The following is a 22,070-nucleotide window of genomic DNA, read 5'->3' on the forward strand; positions in this document are numbered from 1 at the left end:
TTACTAAGAAAAAAGAAGTGTTGTCTCACACAAAATGTTAATTTTCACTGAAACTTTCCCGTAATTCTTTCGGTAATCCTGAGTATTAACATACAAAATATGTTCAACTTCAACACTCTGAGAAACAGACTATCCTTTAAAATCAATGAAATCATATATATTCAGTAATTCTATGCATTTAATAAGGATCATAGTTTTGTAATATTTATAGAAAGCTATAGACCCTGTTTTGTTTCAAACGGACTATGATTATGGTATTTTAACACGGTAATTAGATATGGTATAAATAATTTCACAAACCTGGGAGATATTATAGAATGGCTATCAGCTCCTAAAAAAGGAGCATGCAAATGAAGATACTCTGTTTCTAGGCATAAAGGGACAATACTACCATCCAAAGAACAGAAACTGCTCTAGAAATATTCTACAACCCATTCCCCCACTAACAGAAAGAAGGAAATCCCTGAAAGATAAAACCTTTCCCAGATCTGAAGAGAAAATTGAATGTTAAAATTAAAGAACCCAACATCTTCTAAGAGGACTTAATAAATGATTCACATCTGGACATATCTATAAGTAATTTTGGGAAAGCAGGATAAAGAGATTAAATTTTGGGAGATTTCATGGAGACAAAAAAAAAAAAAAAAAAAAGGAGAATCAGTCTGCAATGGTTCCACTTACCAGAAGAAAGAAGTTTCCTGCAGCAATCTGAAAAACCACTTAAAGCTGCCAAATGGAGGGGGAACATTCCATGTATGCCACGCCTAAAATAAGTAGGACAGTAACCTCAATACAAGAGTAATACAGTCATTTAAATAAGTGACAAAGAAACTAGCTACAGTGAAAAGATAATGAGTCCAAACTTTTACACTTTGAAGAGCAATGTGGCAAAAGGCTAAAGGTGACTGCAGCTTATTTATTATCTAGCAATTTTCCTCCAGGAGTAGGATATTTCAGCCACGGCATTATTGTCCTGATGAACTTTGTTGGATGTGGGGGGGTGGAGGGTGGGGTGGCGGCTATCCTGTGCGTGCAGGATGTTCAGCAGTGCCCCTGGGCTCTACCCACACCAGATGCCAGTAACATCCTTCTACCAAATTATGACAACCAAAAATGTCTCTGGACATGGGCCTAGGGTGTGAAATTCAATCCCCCTGCCTCACTCTTATTGAGAATCATTATCACAACACAAAACGTTCAAGAATGTTCACTGTAGTGGGGCGCCTGGGTGGCGCAGTCGGTTAAGCGTCCGACTTCAGCCAGGTCACGATCTCGCGGTCAGTGAGTTCGAGCCCCGCGTCAGGCTCTGGGCTGATGGCTCAGAGCCTGGAGCCTGTTTCCGATTCTGTGTCTCCTTCTCTCTCTGCCCCTCCCCCGTTCATGCTCTGTCTCTCTCTGTCCCGAAAATAAATAAACGTTGAAAAAAAAATTTTTAAAAAAGAATGTTCACTGTAGTAATTGTTGTAGCAATAAAAAATAGGAAGCAACTTATGTTTGCAAGTAAGTCGAATGAATAAACTGAATTCTTTATAAATAATTACATTTTATAAAATGAATGAACTAGAGGTATTTGTAGAAATGTGAAGAAAAAGCCTGAATTTTATCTACGTGGCTAAATCAAAAAAGTTGCAAAAAGTGTACAGTGGCATCACAGTTACAGAAAGTTTACAAGGAGGTTTAAAACATGTTAATGTATATAAATGTAATAAAATGTAATAAAAATATAAAGGCACACAAAGGAATGATAAACATCAACTTCAGTAGGATATTTACTTTTGCAGAACATGCAAGAGAATCCATCTTTCTAACAACATCTTTTATAGAAACTTTTATAAAACAGACAAAGCGAGCTGTTCCCACCAAATGAGGGGGCAAAAGACCTACAGGTAGTAGTATTTGGATGAAAAGGAAAAGCATTCAGCATATAAACATTTTTAGGTCTTTTATTTACATTTAGATTACAAATAATTAGATCAAAACAATGAAGAGCTCTAACCAAAACTGCTTATTATTCATAATCTAGAATGAACTGGGGTAAAAAAAAAAACATAAAAATACACTATGCTGCCTTACCAAATGAAATCACACTAAACATCTATTCTAGCACATCATCAACACAAAGGGGAAAAAGCTCAAGCAATGAATACCATATTGGGCACAAAATCCACACTTCTACTTGAAATATCTAGAAAACTACAATTCACTGCCATCTGTGTTTCCCAGTCATCACAGCTATCAACGCTGTGTTAAGTACTTACTTTGCAGTGTCAGCACCACTTGTAATAAGAGTGTTGATTAGCAGCTCATGGCCGTACCTTGCTGCTATGTGCAAAGGGGTGTTTCCATTCTTATCCTCACAGTCAATTACAGCTCCTGCAATAAATAGCATACCATCAGATAGTGGACTAATATTAAGTCGTATCCGTTACGTGGAAAGTAACATAAAACACTATTCAAGCATAAACTAATGAATATAGAGATCTAACTAGAGTTCATTCATAGGACATTTATTGGTCCAGGCACTGCAGTTATAGACCTTACACTTAAAACAATTTTGTAAACTAAGCATACGTTTTTGACATTTTAAAATGACAAAAGGGTTCTGGGGTCCAGTAAGTTTGGAAACCACTATATTAAAACAAAAGTAAACATATTTCTTTAGAGCAAGACGTCAGAGCTTTAATGTGCAAACTCCATGTGTCATCAAGATTGCAAGCAATGCTTCAGGAATTATTTGATCATGAAACTACTACTTTTTCTTTGCAGAACCGTAACAGCTATTATTTTGAGGACTACTAACAGTTGCTTGGAACACGGCTTGGCAAACACTAAAGTAATGTACTGAAGAGTTTTTATTTAAAGGTTTAGCTTGGCTAGTGCTACTTCAAATGCAAAAGAATATAAATTCAGAAAATAAATGAAAATCCTAAAAATAGTTCAAAACATTCAAAGGGGGAAAAAAGATACATGCAACAGAGTTTTGTTAACGTGTAATACAAACTGCGATGGAAAGGCAAAGTCTTCTATTCAGCAATGCTTCAAAAAAGCCCACACTAACTGCTGGAGAAATTACATTTATAATTCAGGGGAAACAAAATGAAAACAAATGAAAAAAAAATTGTGAAAGATACATATACATGGCATTTTGTACTCTTTATTATTTGATTTTCATAAGATCTGAAATCAAATATTAAAAATATATAGACTGTTACAACAATTCCACAATACCATTCATTTTGTGGATGTTTTTACTACATGTAAGAAAAAAAACAAACAGAAATACTTTTTACCACTCTGGATAATGGTTTGTGATCTGGAGAATCTACCGTGGAGGGCAGTCATGTGCAGTGGGGTTTTCCCATCCTTGCTCTGAAATAATCAAATAAAAGAGATTTAAAATTATTATTACATCTGTCATATGTAATCCTTAGTTTTATTCTGAATGTCCTCTCACATCTTTATTTTGTAAAACTATTACTCAAACATTAAGTTTAGTTCAAGCTTATGGAGGCAGAACAGTTCAAGATGTTCAAAATTAGGAACTTTTAATTAATTAATTAATTTTTAAACATTTATTAAAAAAATTTTTTTAAATGTTTGTTTTTGAGACAGAGAGAGACGGAGTATGAACAGGGGAGGGTCAGAGAGAGAGGGAGATCCAGAATCCAAGGCAGGCTCCAGGCTCTGAGCTGTCAGCACAGAGCCTAATGCAGGGCTTGAACTCACGGATGGTGAGATCATGACCTGAGCTGAAGTTGGACGCTTAACTGACTGAGCCACCCAAGTGCCCCTAAACATTTATTTTTGAGAGAGAGCATGTGCACATGAGCGAGCATGTGCAACACGGGGGAGGGACAGAGATGGGGACAGAAGATCTGAAGTGGGCTCTGCACCAACAGAGAGAGACCAACGTGGGGCTCGAACTCCTGAACCATGAAATCATGACCTGAGCCAAAGTCAGATGCTCAACTGACTGAGCCATCTAGGTGCCCCAAGAATTTTTTTTTTTAAAGTACAGATATTATAAAGCACAAATATACAAAAAACCCTCAATACCTACCATTTATAAAAAGCTATGCATGGTAAATATGGTATAATCTTAATATCTTTCCTATTTCATAGGTGGGTAAACTGAAGCACAAGGATATTAAATGATTCAACCAAGGTCACATAATCAGTAGTGGTACAGCTAGGATGTGTTTCCCACATTTCAAAAATTCACATTGCTACAATTCTTTCATTCTAAGAAATGCTAAATCCCTCCTCAATAAAGAAAAAAATGAATATCTGAATTAACTCCACCACTATAATTTAGAACACTTTATTAATTTGTTCATAATTATTGATAATAAATAGCTTTTTTCTCAAATGTCTTAAATTAATCAGACTGGCTGTGCATGTATGTATTTAATATTCAAGTTCTGAAATTCGAAAGGACTTTGTCAAAACATGCAATATGACTGTTACAAAGGAAAGAAAAATTTTGCAATTCCTAATCCCTCAGCAATACTCAGCATACCTTCTGTGTATGTATGTATGTTTATATATATATATATATATTTTTTTCTTCCAAACTGAAATGTGGCAAGTGTCCTAAGTTTACAATAAAACTGTATAATGCAGATCTCCTTAAGAAATGCTCCTGTCATAATAATGGAGTGTCAGACGAACTTCATAATTACTTATATATATTTGATTCCATAATTTTATATTAATTTTTTCAAGCAAACAAGCCATCCAATTGGCAATTTATCTCAAAGAACTTTCAAACCTTTGCAGGCAGTGTGTGCACAGGAGGGAAAACAAAACAAAACAAGCAAGCAAACAAGGTAGGCTCTGGAGTCACAATGACCTGTGCTGAATCCCAGTTCTCCAGTTACCACATCAAGATTTAGGAGAAATTGCCTACCATCTTGAGCCTTCACTTCTCGACTGACAGTGGACACAAATTACCTCTACCTCATAGGTCTGTGGTACAGAATAAATAGAATAATCTTTGTAAAACACCCATAAACATACCAGTGTCTGTTATGTTTGGTGTTTTTATCAATGTACCAGTTGTTATTCTTTCAACCAGAAAAGAACAAAACAAAAAGTACAAAAGCATTTTAATAAAGGGATTCTAGTTTGTAGTATCTTTTCAAAATGTTCCCTATATAACATATCTTGATTTTTTTTTTTAATTTTTTTTTCCCAACATTTATTTATTTTTGGGACAGAGAGAGACAGAGCATGAACGGGGGAGGGGCAGAGAGAGAGGGAGACACAGAATCGGAAACAGGCTCCAGGCTCTGAGCCATCAGCCCAGAGCCTGACGCGGGGCTCGAACTCACGGGCCGCGAGATCGTGACCTGGCTGAAGTCGGACGCTTAACCGACTGCGCCACCCAGGCGCCCCCATATCTTGATTTTTTAAAGTTTCTTTACTTTGAGAGAGAGACAGAGTGCGCGAGCAGGGGAGGGACAGAGAGAGAGGGAGAGAGTGAATCCCAAGCAGGCTCCGTGCTGTCAGCACAAGCTTGATGCAGAGCTTGATCTTACAACTGGGAGGATCAGGACCTGAGCCCAAATCAAGAGTTGGATGCTTAACTAAGCCACCTAAGCACCCCAACATATCTTAATTTTGTAATGTTAATTTTTACCTATAGACAGACATGTTTTAACCAAAGAAAAAAAGTAAAAAAAAAAAACAAAAACAAACTAAACTGTAATATATATTTTGAGTGCATAAAATGATGAACTTTGAAATATAGCTAACATTTACATAAATAGTAAGCACTATGTTCCAGGCAGTTTTATTTTTTATTTTTATTTATTTTTGATCTTTATTTATTTTTGAGAGTGAGAGCAGGAAAGGGACAGAGAGAGAGGGAGACACAGAATCTGAAACAGGCTCCAGGCTCTGAGCTGTCAGCACAGAGCCCGATGTGGGGCTCAAACTCACAAAGCAAGAGATCATGACCTGAGCCTAAGTCCAGCACTTAACCAACTGAGCCATCCAGACGCCCCTGTTTCAGGCAGTTTGAAAATATTTCATATACATTAGTCATTTACTTCTCAAAACCCTATGAGTTACATACTACTGACCTGATCTTATAGGCCATGGGGTTAAGAAATGTAACAAGGTCTCATAGCTAGTATGCAGTCCTTTACTATATACTATAAGGCTATAGGTGGCACTGGATTAACATTTTTACTTTCTATATACTTACTGATTATAAAAAGTATTCCAAATATACTAAGAAAAAAATTCATATTACCAACTGAAAAGTCCACCATAAGCCATGTTAGGAAGGGGGAGGGCACATTTATTTCCCTCTGAATTGGGGAGACAATGGGTAAATTTCTTTTTTAAGTCACCTTAACTAATTTGAGAATCAAATTAGGAGTTTTAAACAAAAAATAAAGATCTACCAACATTCTAAGAGTTGGTTTCACAGGTGACCATAAACAGCAACAATAGTAAGTAAGCCACACATACTACTTCCTAGATTTAAGTTTTAAATAAAGTATTTGGGTATTTTATCTGACCAATATTTATTCTTAAGAATAAGGTTAAGTGGGAAGATACACATTTCAGTGATACAATCAACACAGTAGGGCTCATGTAAAGCAAGGTAAAAAAAAAACAGACCTATATTGCTTTTTAAACTCCATTCACTTTATCTCTATGCAGTACTTTGAAAGACAGCCGATTTAAAAACTTATAAATGAATAACTGAATAATTTCAAGCCTAAATTCACATTCCAATTTCTAGTCATCCACAAGTTGATCAGGGACAGAAACACCAAAATGGAGAAAGAGATGACTTGATACAGAGAATATGAGGGCTACACCAAGTAGAATCTTTTATAATGTAAGGCAAGTGTCAAAGCCTTATTAGCTTCTTAATCAAGCAACAATTTGATAGGCACTATATTTGGCAATGATAGGAAACAAAGGTGTCTGGAATGAAGATATATTCTTGAATGAATATACATTCTTATTGGTTGAAAGCATATAGCTATCAATAATTTTTATATAATTTCAGATCTGGAAGGTACCTTAGAAGTCATTAACAACATGGGAATTGTGTTCCAATGGAACTTAGCTAGAAGATAGCTGCACAATCGCATTTAAATGGGATGTCGTACATCCCTACGTAAGATTAAGGCAACTTTTATGAAATCTATTTCTTTTTATCTTTTTTAACTTTTATTTATTTATTTTGGGGGGGAGGGACAGAGAGAGGGAGAGAGGGAATCCCAAGCAGGCTCTGTGCTGTCAGTGTGCAGCCCCATGCGGGTTTGATCACATGAACCGTGAGATCATGACCTGAGCCAAAACCAAGAGTCAGATACTGAACTGACTGAGCCACCCAGGTGCCCCTATGAAATCTATTTCTAAACCAACATCATAGGTTGTTGCCTTAAAATCTACTTAACCACCACATCTCAATTGCTTTGCTAAAAAATTCCCTTGTGGTGTATAAAATCCACCATTGGTTTTTTTCTAAATCAATAAAGAGGTAGCTTCAAATAGGACCACTGGTCTAAGCATTACACTAAGTGAGCCTCATGTAGGACTAATTCTCATTTCTATATTTCAAAAGAAAACAGAGTTAAAACAAATCACAAATAGAGTTAAAACAAGAGTCAGCTACATAGGCAATGACATATGAATCAAGTGATCTATCATCAAATTATATTCAATATTCATGTCTAAATGGCATTGTATAACTAAAAGGCCTAATTTTTACCCCTTAAAGACAGCACAACAGAAACTAAAACATGTGTCACAGCTAATGATATAGGTAAGCCATGATCCTTAATATTTCACACACAAAAGATAATTCAACTATAGTCACTTGATCATAAACAGATCTCACAGAGACTAAAAATATTTGGTTGTCGGGCGCCTGGGTGGCTCAGTCAGTTAAGCATCCGACTTAGGCTCGAGGTCATGATCTCACAGTTCATGAGTTTGAGCCCCACTTCGGGCCCTGTGCTGACAGCCCAGAGCCTGGAACCTGCTTCGGATTCTGTGTCTCCCTCTCTCTCTGCCCCTCCCCCACTTGTGCGCAAGCACGTGTGTGCGCGCGCGCTCTCTCTCTCAAAAATAAACAAACATTAAAAAAATTAAAAAAAAAAAATCAGTTGTGATCTTTTGAGGAATGTTAAGACCTAATCTGTATTAAAAAATATTACTAGGCTTTTGAGGAAACAATTAACAAATTTCTTTCCTTCACAAATGTTTAAATATTGTTCTGGTCCCCAATTATCCAAACAGCAGGAATTCTTCAAACCAAAACAAGGAGTTCAAATTTATTATCAAAAATTTTTAGCAATTTTTTAGATGATTAAAAAAAACTTTAGTATGTAATATGACTGAGAACTGGAAACTTGAAACATATATCAGGTATTTTAAATTTAAGCATATAGGGGGCGCCTGGGTGGCTCAGTCAGTTAAGCATCTGACTCTTGACTTGGGCTCAGGTCACGATCTCCAGGTTCATGAGTTCGAGCCCCATGTCCGGCTCTGTGCTGACAGCACGGAGCCTGCTTGGGATTCTCTCTCTCCCTCTTTCCCGGCCCCTCCCCTGCTTGCTCTCTCTCAAAAATAGAAAAATAAACATTTAAAAAATAAAAATAAAAAAATAAACCTAAGCATATATATAACAGGAGTTCTTTATGATACCTTATATCATATCCTTTCCTTCCTTAAGTATAGTATGCATAAATTTTGTCCTGTAGCTGAGAGGGTAATTTATAGAGCAAAGACCTAATTATATATGGACTTGCTGCTATTGCAGCTGCCAGACAGGAAGTCAGTGGCATCACTAAAGGCTTATTTATCTAAAGTTAAGAGACGTAAGAAAATGGATTCTTTTCTCTACCAGTCTGAAGGACACTGGCTCATCATACCCACAAAAGATGAAATCTTAAGAACTTAAAGTTCTGAAAAACACATTTTAAGGTTCAATGTTTTCACTAATCTGAAACAGTTCAATTTTTTTTTGTGCTTTTCTTTTCTTCATAACACAAGATATGGACTGGCAAATACTCAAATAATGAACTGATGAATTAACACAGAATCAATGAGAATATCTTGGAAAAATCAAAATGATGATTACACATTATAAAGTAGTGATGTTCAAAACTGTGGCTGCATGTGGCTTCTCATAGAATTATATACTGACAGGACATTTATCGGGGCTCCAGAATTCTCACGTATTTCAAAATTCAAATGCTCATTCCTAAAAGTAACTGTAACCAAAAAACAAAAAACCAGCTATTCCTTACATGTAACACATTGATACTGGTCTTTCAATTTTTATAAAATTGAAAAAAAAAATTGAAAACAGAAATGTTGAAAGATTACTGTGAACACCCATATACATAGCACCTAAATTCTACCACTAATATTCTACTATAAGCGCATCGTCATATACCAGCGTGTCCACCCTGCCATCCACCCAATTATTTCATGTTTTTCAAAAGTCGCAGATATGTCTAAATAGGTTGGTATGCATATGATTAATTAGGGTTCAACATCAGCTTGGTGTGTTACCTCCTAAGGGAAAATTTATAAGCATTGAAGCACATAAATCTTAAATGTATTATTTCATGAGTTTTGACAAATGCTTATTTATATAATATAAAGCCTGTCAAAATATAGAATATTATCATCACCCCAGAAAGTTCTTCTATGTCCCTTTTTCATCAATCCCTCCTCACAGGGGCAACTGTTTTATTTCCACTACAGAATCTGGAACCCAATATAGATGCAATTTCATCTGTTCTAGAACTTCATATAAATGGGAATAATATGTATAGTCTTGTGTAAGGCTTTGAGTCAGCATATTTTTTTTAATGTTTATTTATTTTTGACAGAGAGAGAGAAACAGAGCATGAGCAGGGGAAGGGCAGAGAGACAGGGAGACAAGAATCCGAAGCGGGCTCCAGGCTCTGAGCTGTCAGCACAGAGTCTGATGTGGGGCTGGAACTCACAAACTGTGAGATCATGACCTGAGACGAAGTCAGACGCTCAACCAACTGAGCCACCCAGGCGCTCTGACTCAGCATAATATTTTTAAGATTCACTTGTGATCTTTTGTCTATCAGTATTTTGTTCCTTTTTATTGCTGAATGGTATTTGTTATCGATATTGTTTTAAACACCCAACTCCTAAATACTATAGTATGGATTCTGATTTTATTTCATACCTTCATATTGACATCAGCCCCATTGCCTACTAGAAGCTCTAAACACAACGCTCCATGTGTTGATGCAGCAGCAAAGTGCAAAGGAGTAAATCCTTTTTCATTCTTTTGATTTACATTAGCACCACAGTCTATAAGTTCATTCACTACAACATCTTGTCCATTATAGCAGGCTACATGAAGAGGTGTATTTCCATAGGCATTTGGTTCATTCATCTATTGGAAGAAAAAAAATCTCAATGTTATGAAGCAGTCTTGCTTCTTGCTTCAAGAATGAAGGTTATTTTAGCACTGTTGTGGTTGCAATCAAATTATTAAAGTGAGAAACAAGGATAAATACACAGATAAGGTTTATAATCATAAAGTTCTTTTAAAATAATGAATATTCACAAAAGCATTTTGGTGTGAAATAGGTTTTGTACATTCAAGGAATATAATTTATACATACAATGTCTGCTTCATGACAAAATTCAATGATTTCGAGAGAGAGATTTTAGGAAAACGAAAACTAAACGTATTTCTAAAAGCTTTCAAAGTAAGGTACAGTTGTAAGAGTTAAATCTAAGAATCATGACAAATTAATGCAAACTGAAAATTCTGAGATATACTGAATAACATGCATATTTTCAATCTTTTCACTTGAAGTTGTTAATGAAGATTAAGATTTTAAACAATGAGTGGCATCTTTTTCTACTTCATTTTTGCAACAAAGTTGGAGTCTAGATATTTTCCAGCCTTACATGTTGACGCTGTAATAAAATGAATGTGTTCAAACGAATATGCTCAATGTTGAGAAGTAATTCTTGCAGCTCAAGTTTCTTTTTCATTTTGTTTCTAATAAAATAGGTGAATGCTTTATAGTTTTTTTTCATTTTTTTTGTTTTTTAGAGACAGAAAGCATGTGAGATAGAAAGCATGTGAGTGGGGGAGAAGGGCAGAGGGAGAGAGTAAGAATCTTAAGCAGGCTCCACACTCAGCCCAGAGCCTGATGGAGGCTTAATCCCATGACCCTGGGATCATGACTTGAGCTGAAATCAAGAGTTGGATCCTCAACCAACTGAGCCACCCAGGTGCCTCTATATGGCTTTTGTGTAAAGAACCAGACCTTTGTCCAAAGAGATATCTGGCCTTTGCCCTTGTCTTCTGGGAGGTAATCTGTGGCATACTTGATAGAAGGGTCCTTTATTTAGGGTGGGAGCTGGCTACACTGGATCTTAGAATAGGCTTGGCCACAGTCAATAGTGTAAGGGCAGGATCTGACCATGCCACATAAACCAACTGTGTCATTTGAGGAGAAGGGGGAGCTTTGGCGCTCTCTGTTATCAGTGGACTTGGAGACTGAAATCAACCATGTGGGTAATTGATCAATCAACCAATCACACTTACGTAATGGAGCCCCAATAAAATCTCTGAAAACAAAGCTACGGTGAGCTTTCCCGGTTGGCAAATACCATGAGCATATTCTCATATATTGATGCTAGGAGAGTAGGGAGTCCTAACTTCATCAGGAGAGAACAATGGAAGCTTTGTGTTTAGAATACTCCTGGGCCCAGCCCTATGTGTCTGTTCCTTTGGCTGATCTTAATTTGTATCTTTTTGTGTAATAAACCATGGGTATAATAGTTTTCAGTAAATTTTTTGAATCCTAGTGAATTATCAAACCCGAAGGTAGTTCTGGGCAACACTCCAAACTTGTAGTTGGTTGGAAGTAAGCGTGGTCTTGTGTGGAGACTGTGCCCTCTAACTTTGAAGTTGGCCCCAACTTACCACAACTCTATTTTACATTTTCTTTTCTGAAATCTCTGGGAACAGAAACTGAAGGAAGTGAAAAAGGAACACTTAACTTTGGTCAAAGTACCTAGATTTCATCACCAAAAGCTAAGACACATGGAATAGATTCCCCTCAGTCTCCAGAACTTTGAGAGATTGAATCTGTTGTTTTAAGTCCCTTACTTTATGGTAAATTGTTATGGCAGCCCTGGGAAACTAATAAATTATGCAATTGGAGGCCACATGTCACTAAACAGCTCTAAGTCTGACCACTTATTTTGAAGAATGCTCTGTCACCATGGTTTACAAATGTTATTTTACTGTCAATAAAAGAAATTTTAAAAATTGCACTAGAATGGATGTGAAACAGAGCTATAGAACTGCTGAGCTGAAATAAAACTTCTATCTGTTCATACTCTACAGGACCCTACTTAACAACATTAGGATTTTTGCAACTTCTCACAATCCTGACACATTTAGTAACTATTTGCTTGCTTCAGGCAGTGTTTCATATAATCCTTAAATTGAGTCTATTCAGCTCCACAATTCTGCCTTGCATTCTTTGTCCAACCAGACTACCATTTACATTTTATTGTTTTTATAATTGATCTAAAACACCTCCCTCTGAGGCAAACCATAAGACCCTCTTAAATACTGAGAACAAACTGAGGGTTGATGGGGGAGAGGGGAAAGTGGGTGATGGGCATTGAGGAGGGTACCTGTTGGGATGAGCACTGGGTGTTGTATGGAAACCAATTTGACAATAAATTATATTCAATATTAAAAAAATAAATTTTATGTGAAACTAAAAAAAATAAAACACCTCCCTCTGGCAGAGCCTAACCCTCTCTCTCCTTCTAATTTGTTCTTTAAAAAAAAAAAATTTGTTTTCAAGAGAGAAAGAGCTTCAACAGGGGAGGGGCAGAGAGAGGCTGGGGACAGAGGATCTGAAGCAGGCTCCACAATGACAGCAACAAGCCCGACATGGGGCTTAAATTCACAAAACGTGAGATCATGACCTGACCCAAAGTCAGATGCTCAACCAACTGAGCCACCCAGGTGCTCCCTTCTAATTTGCTCTTTTTAATCTATTTTGAACAATCAGATGAGTTTGTCAAAACTGTACCTAAAATAAATATAGTAAGAGAGGTATATAAGCACAAGTGCTTAAAGGATGGCCTGTGAAAGTGACAGGCATTCTTAGCTATCTCAATTCAGAAATCAAATACATTCTGATAAAGCAGCAACCCTCCTAACCAAACAGATTTATACAGTAAGGAACACTTATAGTTGATGGGCAAGAAGCCTTGAGTTTTCCTGCCTAGCTCTTGCCATTATTTTGTAATGTGAACTGCTACAGTCATTTAATGGGAATACTAGACTAACTACTAAGCAAGTAAGACTAACAGTAGAAACCCAGCAATTTAGGAAAAATAATCCAGGTGTGTCTGATCTGCTCATTTCCATGGCTAAAATGGAGCTACAGGGCTTGAAATATGAAGCAGAAAAACCTGCATCGTCCATTCCCCTTTGGAATGTACTTTACCTCTTAATATACTTTGACTAATCAGATATTAGTGCACTATTATTATGTAAAGAACTATAAATATCTAATTAAAAGACAAATATTATTGTATAAAATTATCTTTTAAGTTTGAAATAAATTCTGCCAACGAGGTAATCACAAACATATAAAATGCCTCCTTCATTTATACTGCTCAATCTATATACCTACATCAACTCCAAGATCCAGAAGGTACTTGACCACGCTGATCATTCCACTAGAGGCTGCTGCATGAAGAGGTGTATAAGACTTCTTATCCTTGCATGTCACTTCAGCTCCATGTGCCACAAGTAATTTCACTACTTCGATGTGACCTGAAAATGTGTTTAAGAGAAAAAAATAAAAGCAGAGGAGCATATGGAAAATATGAAATATAATCGTGGGTATCTTTTAAAAAAAGGTAAAAATGCAAATTAATAAATAATGCATAAGTCACCAATAAATCAAGTTATAACCAGAGAAAGGATGGAAGAAAAAGAAGTATTCAGATAATTTCAATAAATCTTGACAGCAGTAAGTAATTGAAAACTATTGTATTTAGTATTTTATCCGGTGACAACCTTACAATCTATAACCCTCCGTTTGTCTAGATCTTGATTTCAAGGTTGTTTTAACACATTCGAGTTTTTTTTTTTTTAATGTTATTTACTTTTGTGTGTGTGTGTGTGCGAGAGAGAGAAAGAGAGAGAGAGCGAGCGAGCGCAAGCGGGCGAGAGGCAGAGAGAGGGAGACACAGAATCCAAAGCAGGCTCCAGGCTCCAAGCTGTCAGCACAGAGCCTAATTTGGGGCTAAAACCCACGAATCATGAGATCATAACCTGAACCGAAGTCGGTCACTTAACCAACTAAGCCACCCAGGCACCCCAACACATTCAAGTTTTGAAGTTAGCTTTTTATGTCTGATATAACACATAAGTTTATGTTTCTCTGCCTTAGTGGAATCTTACACTTGAAAATCTGGGAGTGACATGGGCTTGTTTCTTTAAAATGTTACTCTTTAGAACATGTGGTTAAAGACTTCTTCTCCCCTATTACTTCCACCAGATGTCTTTAATCAACTTAGTTTGTTATTCACCTTTGTATCAATTAGGATAGGCTAGGTTATGTGTGCTGTGGTTAAAAATCAGTTCCCAGGGGCGCCTGGGTGGCGCAGTCGGTTAAGCGTCCGATTTCAGCCAGGTCACCATCTCGCGGTCCGTGAGTTCGAGCCCCGCGTCGGGCTCTGAGCTGATGGCTCAGAGCCTGGAGCCTGTTTCCGATTCTGTGTCTCCCTCTCTCTCTGCCCCTCCCCCGTTCATGCTCTGTCTCTCTCTGTTCCAAAAATAAATAAACGTTGAAAAAAAAAATTAAAAAAAAAAAAAATCAGTTCCCAAATCTCAGTGGTGTTTTATTTCTCATCATCACCATGATTGCTTGGCCAGAGGGCTCTGCTCAGTCACTCAAGGACCCAGGTTCATATAGCTGACACCACCTTGCAAATGGCCAGCCAGTACCAAAAGGAGGAATAGACTGCAGAATCTATCTTGAATGAGCAATTAACTGCTCTGGTCCAGAGGTGATGCTGCTATCAATTCACTAGTCAGAACTAGTACCAGGCCCCACCATACCATACAAGGAGGCCAGGAAGGGGGACATGTATCCAGAAAGAAGGAGAACCACTATTCTCTTTTTATATCTCCTTGGTCTTTATCAGGTTAGATTATACAGCGCTTTTTCCTCCTCCCATAATGCTTCCCATCCTTGTGCCTTTGTTCATGGGATTCCTTCATTGCATGGAATGTTCTGCTTGGATGTCTCTTTCCAAGGATTGTTACTAACCCTTGAAGGCCCACATCAGTTCCCATCTTCCCTGATCAACCCCGTTATCTCTCTTCCCTAGAAGCCTTATAAGCCAAAAGCACTACATACCTGTAAATACTATCTAATAAGTATATAATACCTTCTGATGGTTCTTAAACTTGAATCATTATTTATTTAATTGCCTCTAATTACTTTTATGTATTAGCTTCCCAAATATATATTTTCAAAGGCAAAGGTATATTCCACAGGGCTGAGAACAGTGTTATAAACAAATAGGCACTCAAATATTTGTTAAATAAATTGTTCATGACACCATTTTTTTATATCCCTTCATAGGGAATGAATATGTAAAGTTAATAACTATAAAAATGAGGCTTTCAAGCATAGGCCCCTCTTCCTTGACAAAATTAGGCCAGGTTATAAGATGCACAAAGAATCAAGTAGATTTAATTGTTTATATGTAAATTACCAACTAACGTGGATACTTTCAGCTATTTTTGCCCCATCTCAATAAGAAATCTCTACCATATTTTTAGGAAAAAAACCAAAGGAATATCTATCAAATCATTAGGTGCCAAATCAAATGTAATTATCACATAAGAGTATCACCTGGCCCAAAGACCACTCACTACACATTACCTTCTGATCTATGGCTCTAGAAAGATAGCTACTTGCATTTATTGTAACGTGTGAAAATCAGTACCTAGAAGCCTCACACACAAACATAGCTTTTCAACTGGGCAAATGCATATTATTCACTAATACACCAAAAAGAAACAAAGTTCTCTTGATGTTTAAGACTAAAAGGCTCATAATACTAACATACTAGAAAAACTGTTCAAAACCAAAACATCATTCATATAAATGGCACAGAACGTATTAATTGTGCATATAAACTAGTAGATGCCAGGAAGTATGAACTTCTCCTAACATCAATAAAACTGGAAAAGGGGCTACGCATAGGCAAATTTACAATTTTAAAACTGACAAATACTTATTTAAGCACATTTCAGAAATATGGATAAATTCCTTTAACTGAACCACTGAAAATATGAAAAAAAGGGGCCTCTCCACAGCCAGTTTGAGGGTGACTTATTTAAAAGAAAAAAGGGAATTGGGGCGCCTGGGTGGCTCAGTCGGTTAAGCGTCCGACTTCAGCCAGGTCACGATCTCGCGGTCCATGAGTTCGAGCCCCGCATCGGGCTCTGGGCTGATGGCTCGGAGCCTGGAACCTGCTTCCGATTCTGTGTCTCCCTCTCTCTCTGCCCCTCCCCCATTCATGCTCTGTCTCTCTCTGTCTCAAAAAAATAAATAAACGTTAAAAAAAAATAAATTAAATTAAATTAAAAAAAGAAAAAAGGGAATAAAGTTCCAGAATGAAATAAATGATATTTGTTCTACCTACATTGTGGCCCTGGCCAGAACAAGTACGTGTCTTCCCTGTCAATTTATAGACTTATGCTACCAGGAAGACTAGATTTCATGTAATTTGTCTAGGTGTAGTTTTAGAAAATGGCATTCTTTGGACATGTATAGTATACATGATTTTACTTGAAAAATTCCCTGAATTTTTCTTTTGTTGATGACTGTGTAAAAATAAGGAAAATGAACTGTGATCAGAAATTTGTAAGTCTTTATGAAAAGGAAAGGAAGGAGAAAAAAATACTATTTCATATTCATTCAAATTATGCACTGCTTTAAGAAGAAATTTCGGAATGAGTTGCTAATCAAGGTAATTAATATTTATTCAGTACTTTCTATGTCAAAGTCATCATGGTAAGGTGATTTGAGGTAGAACTTGGCTGAATATTGCTAAAAGTACTGAAAGCAACAGAAAAGATGAGTGTATAAAAGGGATATCAATGGAGGTTCACAGTCAGAGTGAACATAGGGTAGGGAGGGGGATATGATGAACTCTGAACTCTTCGGGGATAGAGATATTGTTGCCAAACACTGACACATAATTCAGTAACAGCATAGGGATAAATGGTAGAGCCTAAGAGAAGAGTAAGGGGAACTTCAACCAGGGGATAGAAGTCCAGGGCAAATAAGAAGTTTGTGAGAAATAAATTATAAGAAGACTACATGTAATTTTAATGTCTCTTTCACAAATACTGACAGATTCTCTGAATATAACCCTAGTAGGGCCAAAGACCTGGACACCGGGCTTGTCTATTAGACCAGTCAATAGCTCCCTACTTTTATATGTTTAGCTCTCTTTAATCCTGAATGCTTAGAACAGCTGAACAGTTTTAGAAACTATGTGTCAACATTCTTCTTCTTCTATGCTGAAAGAGATAGGGAAAGGAGAATTATAAATCCCTGAATGTTTATACTCAAAAATTAAATGAGGCCCAAGAAACACAGAATACCTTTTTTAATCCACAACTGGCCTGAAAAGTGACATTCAGTGCACCAAAGAAAACAAAGCTATCAAAGGAGGGCTCCTGAGATATACACACCCAGCTATTCTGGGAGCTCAATTAGAGGCAACCCACAAAATCTGCTGGCCTTCAATTTCATGAAAACAACTGCTTAGTTAAGTCTTAATTCTTTGGAGGTAAGAGGCCTGATGAATTCTGCTTCATGTTTAAACCCTTTAACATAAGGTGTACCAAATCATTCAGAATAGATGCTCTAAAACTATCTGGAAGGATAAGCTACAGAAGAATATTCAGAAAAGTCCCCAAGACTTAAAATATGAAAAATATACAGGCTGTGAGGAAGGGACTTCCAGATGCTACAGGAGACGGGCTTCTGGATGTTTTACTTTCAAGTTACAGAAGAAAATTGCCCATGATATAACTAGAGGCATGAATCTCTGGTGTGAGAGAAATACCAGAAGCCCAAATGTTCAGCATCTGGCTTTCAAAACAGGGACATCTGACAAGGATATTAACCTTCAAGAACCTTCATTTTTGATCATTCCTTATGCTCACACTAAAGGTCAGACTTGCAATTCACTATGGATTCTGCTGCTTTTGGTTTTTTCTACTACAGGCAAAAAATGCTGGACCTTGGGGTTATCTACACAACTGGTTTGAGCTCATTTATTTTCTTCCAATGTCATATTTTACAATTTTATATAGTTTTAAAAATTAATAATCTTCCATCAAATCTTCCTTTGATTTTTTATTTTTATGTCAGAAACAGGAAAAGACAAAACCAAGAGCAGGGAGTCCTGAGGATAAGCTATGCCTATAAGAAGGGTGGCTAGCTAAATGTCTTTGTAATTAGGTAGTATGCATGGCAAATCAGGGAATGACTCTAGTATTACACATAAGGTGTCAATCCATATGTGATTTTTCTTAAGCCAGAGGAGCCAAAATAGCAGAAGGAGAATTATAACCTTTGGCAGGGAAGAGAAAAAATTCTGAGGCTCCATCGCTACAAAGGGAGGAAGAGTTCTTTCAGTTTTATTTTGAGAAACTTGAAAAATGAATGTCTATATCCAGCTCTTCCTCCCAGAGGTACAACCCCAGCCTTGTAGGACTTGCAAGGTTCATGGCAGGTTGTACTTCCTCCATACTTAGAGATTTACTTCCACCTGCATGGTTTTAGCACCCACAAGCCTGTTCTTTTTGTGCACTTAAAAATATCTTGAGGTAGGCTCAAGATCTGCCTGCACTCTAGCTGTCCAAGTCACCTTAAGAACCAATTAATGTTTCTGTTAGTACTCTGGTTGCCTGGTTTTGGGTAGTCTACCCCAAGACTGTTTTCCCACGAGCTCTGTCAGGTTGTGGGGTGCAATTTTGCAAATCCCAAGATTTTTCAAGAACATATACATGTCACAGCAGAAAAGCCTACACTCTAAGCCTTAGTTTCTTTCTGTGAAATTACTGTTGTAGAAATCAAACACGATGTTGCCTATTCAACCCAGTGGCCCAAAATAATAGGCTTCTTAAAGCATCTTCATAACTTCTATCTTAATATTCCCATGAAAACAAGGATGGATATAAGAATGGGCTTCTAGTAAACCACCAACTAAGATTATGCTTCCCAGACTTGTGTCTAGGATGTCTCTCCCTTTAAAAGTAAACAGAATTATTTTCAAACAGCTTTAAGAAAACTGGACCTGAAATGTCCCCCACTACCAGGCTGGGTCCACTTGGGCAGCAAATTTAGATATGGTGTAACTTCTCACTATCCTTAAAAACAGATGTTATACCAAATGCAAGAACTAAAATGTACAAATTTTCCTGAATACATAATGTCAAAAAATGAAACTTAAAACATACATACCCATATATGCTGCCCAATGAATTGCCCGTCTATCTTTCTTGTCAAAAGCATTAATATTGGCACCTCTAGACAAGAGTAGTTTGACCATCTGTAATAAGAATAAACACAGTTTCATCAAAATTCAGAAGAAGAACTGTTCATGAATATCCCTTATGATGACTACTCATCTCAATCTCTGTGGCACTGAATTTCTGTGTTGTAGACTAAACAGTGAAGACCCTTTAACATAATTCAATAAATAATAGGACAAAATATGAAAAAAAGATTTACAATGCACGTTATTGAAGTCAGGCATCAGTATCTTTTAAAGATGCCCTTTTGTGTCCTGTCCCGGTATTTTATGAACAAAGAAGTACAAATATGGGAAGTCTAAAGGTGGAATATTTAACAACAGGTTTTATTTCTTTTAATAGCCCAAAGTGCTGTTAAGATGTAAAGTGCATTCTTATCCCAGAAATGTCTTAAATTTAATTCAAACACAAACGTAGTATCTATAATACGGTTAGATCCAAAGGTCACTGGGTAGTCTACTTACCTCATGATATAGTACCTCATAGATTTCTATTCTGTCTAACCATATTTATAAGTTTCCCCACAGGAAAGGGCATTCCATGTTCCAAAAAAGGGGACGTATCTTGTGACCTTAACTGCAGTGAAGGCAAGGATTCTTTATGTTGCAAAAACAGAGGAACAGTGAAAACAACACTGCAGCCACTAGCACTCAGGCATGGAATCTTGGGAATGTCACTTTATCTCTGAGTTTCTGTGTCTGCAACAAAAATGAAGGATGGGCAAGCTGGCCTCAAAGGTTTTTTTGTTACTCTGTATTCCCTTCTTTACTAAGTCTTTTATGTACACATAAACCTTACTCTTTACCATGACAATATCTAACATGAAGCAATGATTGTTGTAGAAGATAACTAAATACTGGGGTGCCTGGGTGGCTCAGTCAGCTAAGTGTCCACCTTCAGCTCACATCATGACCTCATGGTTCGTGAGTTCAAGCCCTGCGTCGGGTTCTGTGCTGACAGCTTGGAGCCTGAGCCTGCTTCAGATTCTGTGTCTCCCTCTCTCTCTGTCCCTTCCCTGTTTGTGCTTACTCTCTCTCTCTCTCTCTCAAAAAAGAAAAAAAGAGAAAGAAAAGAAAACTAAATATTAATTTTCTTAAATTATTTCCTTTCATGGTCTGTTATCAAAGAATTCTTGACTAAACATTGATAATAAATGATAAGAAAATATTTTCTAATCTCTGTTTTCCTTTTTTACTATCTTTCTGGGAGCAAAATGAAACTGCTCTATCTTTCTGGATTATTTTTTCCACAATGCCAGAACATACTTTTCACATTGTGTTTAGCTGGCAGTGCTCTCCTTCATCTTCTGTTGTCCTTTGACCATGAAATTCAAGTGTATAGGGCTATATCTGATACGTAAACTTCAAAATTTGAGAATGTTGTATCACAAATTTTATCATGAAAAGAAGTCGAGGGTTTGCTAAAGGCAAAATTAGACAAAAATGAGCAAGACGGATATTTCTGTTTGCTACTACCATGGATTGAGTGGCTAAAAAGGGCAAGTTCATTAATAATTAGACTGGTGAGTGGGAGGATGATGGGAGAGAGAATCACTGTCTAACTGAACACTACCTACCTCACCATGTCCACTAAAAGCTGCATGATGTAATGCGGTCCTCCCCGCTCGATCAGACACGTTTACATTACTTAGAAGAGGTACCAAAGCTTCAGCACACTTTACAGCTTTATTAGCAGCAGCGATGTGTAAAGGGGTTTGCCAATTTTTGTCTCGAGCATTAACATCTGCAGAATGCTTCAAAAGTACCTGCACTGCTTCCTAAAACATATGAAGGTAAAAGTTACAAAAGACAAATGAGTTAACAGTTTTAGAAATTATATATATATATAATATATACATATATTATATATACTAAGGAATCATATATATAATTTATATACTATATATATAAATTATATATATTAAGGAATTAAAATTTCCTAAGGAAATAAAAAGTCTGGCAGAACCTGCTATAAATGAGTCGGATTTATTCAAGAAAATAAAATATTCTGAACTAAAGGCAGTACTACTCAGAGCCATTATAAAATGCAATGAGATAAAACATTGCCCTTTTCTGTTGTCCAATTAAAGGCATACCAACATTAAAATGTGCAAGAAATACTAACAAATATTCTTTAAAAACATTCATCAGTTCTCGTTTTTCTAGATGGCAAGATACAATTAATATATACTTTAAATAGTTTTAAAGAGAATTATTACTTTGACAGTAAATACATAAAAATTTAAAACATACTGTCTCCCAAATTAATATACACGTTGTATTTTATAAAAGGAGAAATCACTAGGATCTGGAGAGAAACAGACCAACAGGTAAATAAAGAAACAGATGCTGTGATGCTAACTGGTGAGAAAGTTAACAGGCAATTTAAGAGCTTAGTATCCAAAGGGATTTGTCTTCCAGAA

The 22,070-nt window shown here is 36.7% G+C and overlaps 1 protein-coding gene across 8 annotated transcripts in view; it reads right to left on the reverse strand.

The window, feature by feature from the left end:
* The window catches only part of ANKRD28 (ankyrin repeat domain 28), a 200,668-nt gene that overhangs the window by 40,496 nt on the left and 138,102 nt on the right, over positions 1–22,070 (reverse strand). For all 8 annotated transcript variants that reach the window (XR_006299512.1, XR_006299511.1, XM_043595436.1 and 5 more), the window contains 7 exons: positions 21,225–21,425; positions 19,578–19,665; positions 13,707–13,849; positions 10,205–10,417; positions 3,291–3,369; positions 2,259–2,373; positions 682–764 (listed from right to left, as the gene is read on the reverse strand). Coding sequence is in view for 6 of the 8 variants with exons in the window: in XM_043595436.1 (XP_043451371.1) it covers positions 682–764; positions 2,259–2,373; positions 3,291–3,369; positions 10,205–10,417; positions 13,707–13,849; positions 19,578–19,665; positions 21,225–21,425 (922 nt within the window). In the remaining 2 variants the exon portion in view is untranslated. The remainder of the gene's footprint in view (positions 1–681; positions 765–2,258; positions 2,374–3,290; positions 3,370–10,204; positions 10,418–13,706; positions 13,850–19,577; positions 19,666–21,224; positions 21,426–22,070) is intronic.

This window comes from Prionailurus bengalensis, chromosome C2 (genome assembly GCF_016509475.1).
Source record: "Prionailurus bengalensis isolate Pbe53 chromosome C2, Fcat_Pben_1.1_paternal_pri, whole genome shotgun sequence".
In the NCBI taxonomy this organism is placed as follows: Eukaryota; Metazoa; Chordata; class Mammalia; order Carnivora; family Felidae; genus Prionailurus; species Prionailurus bengalensis.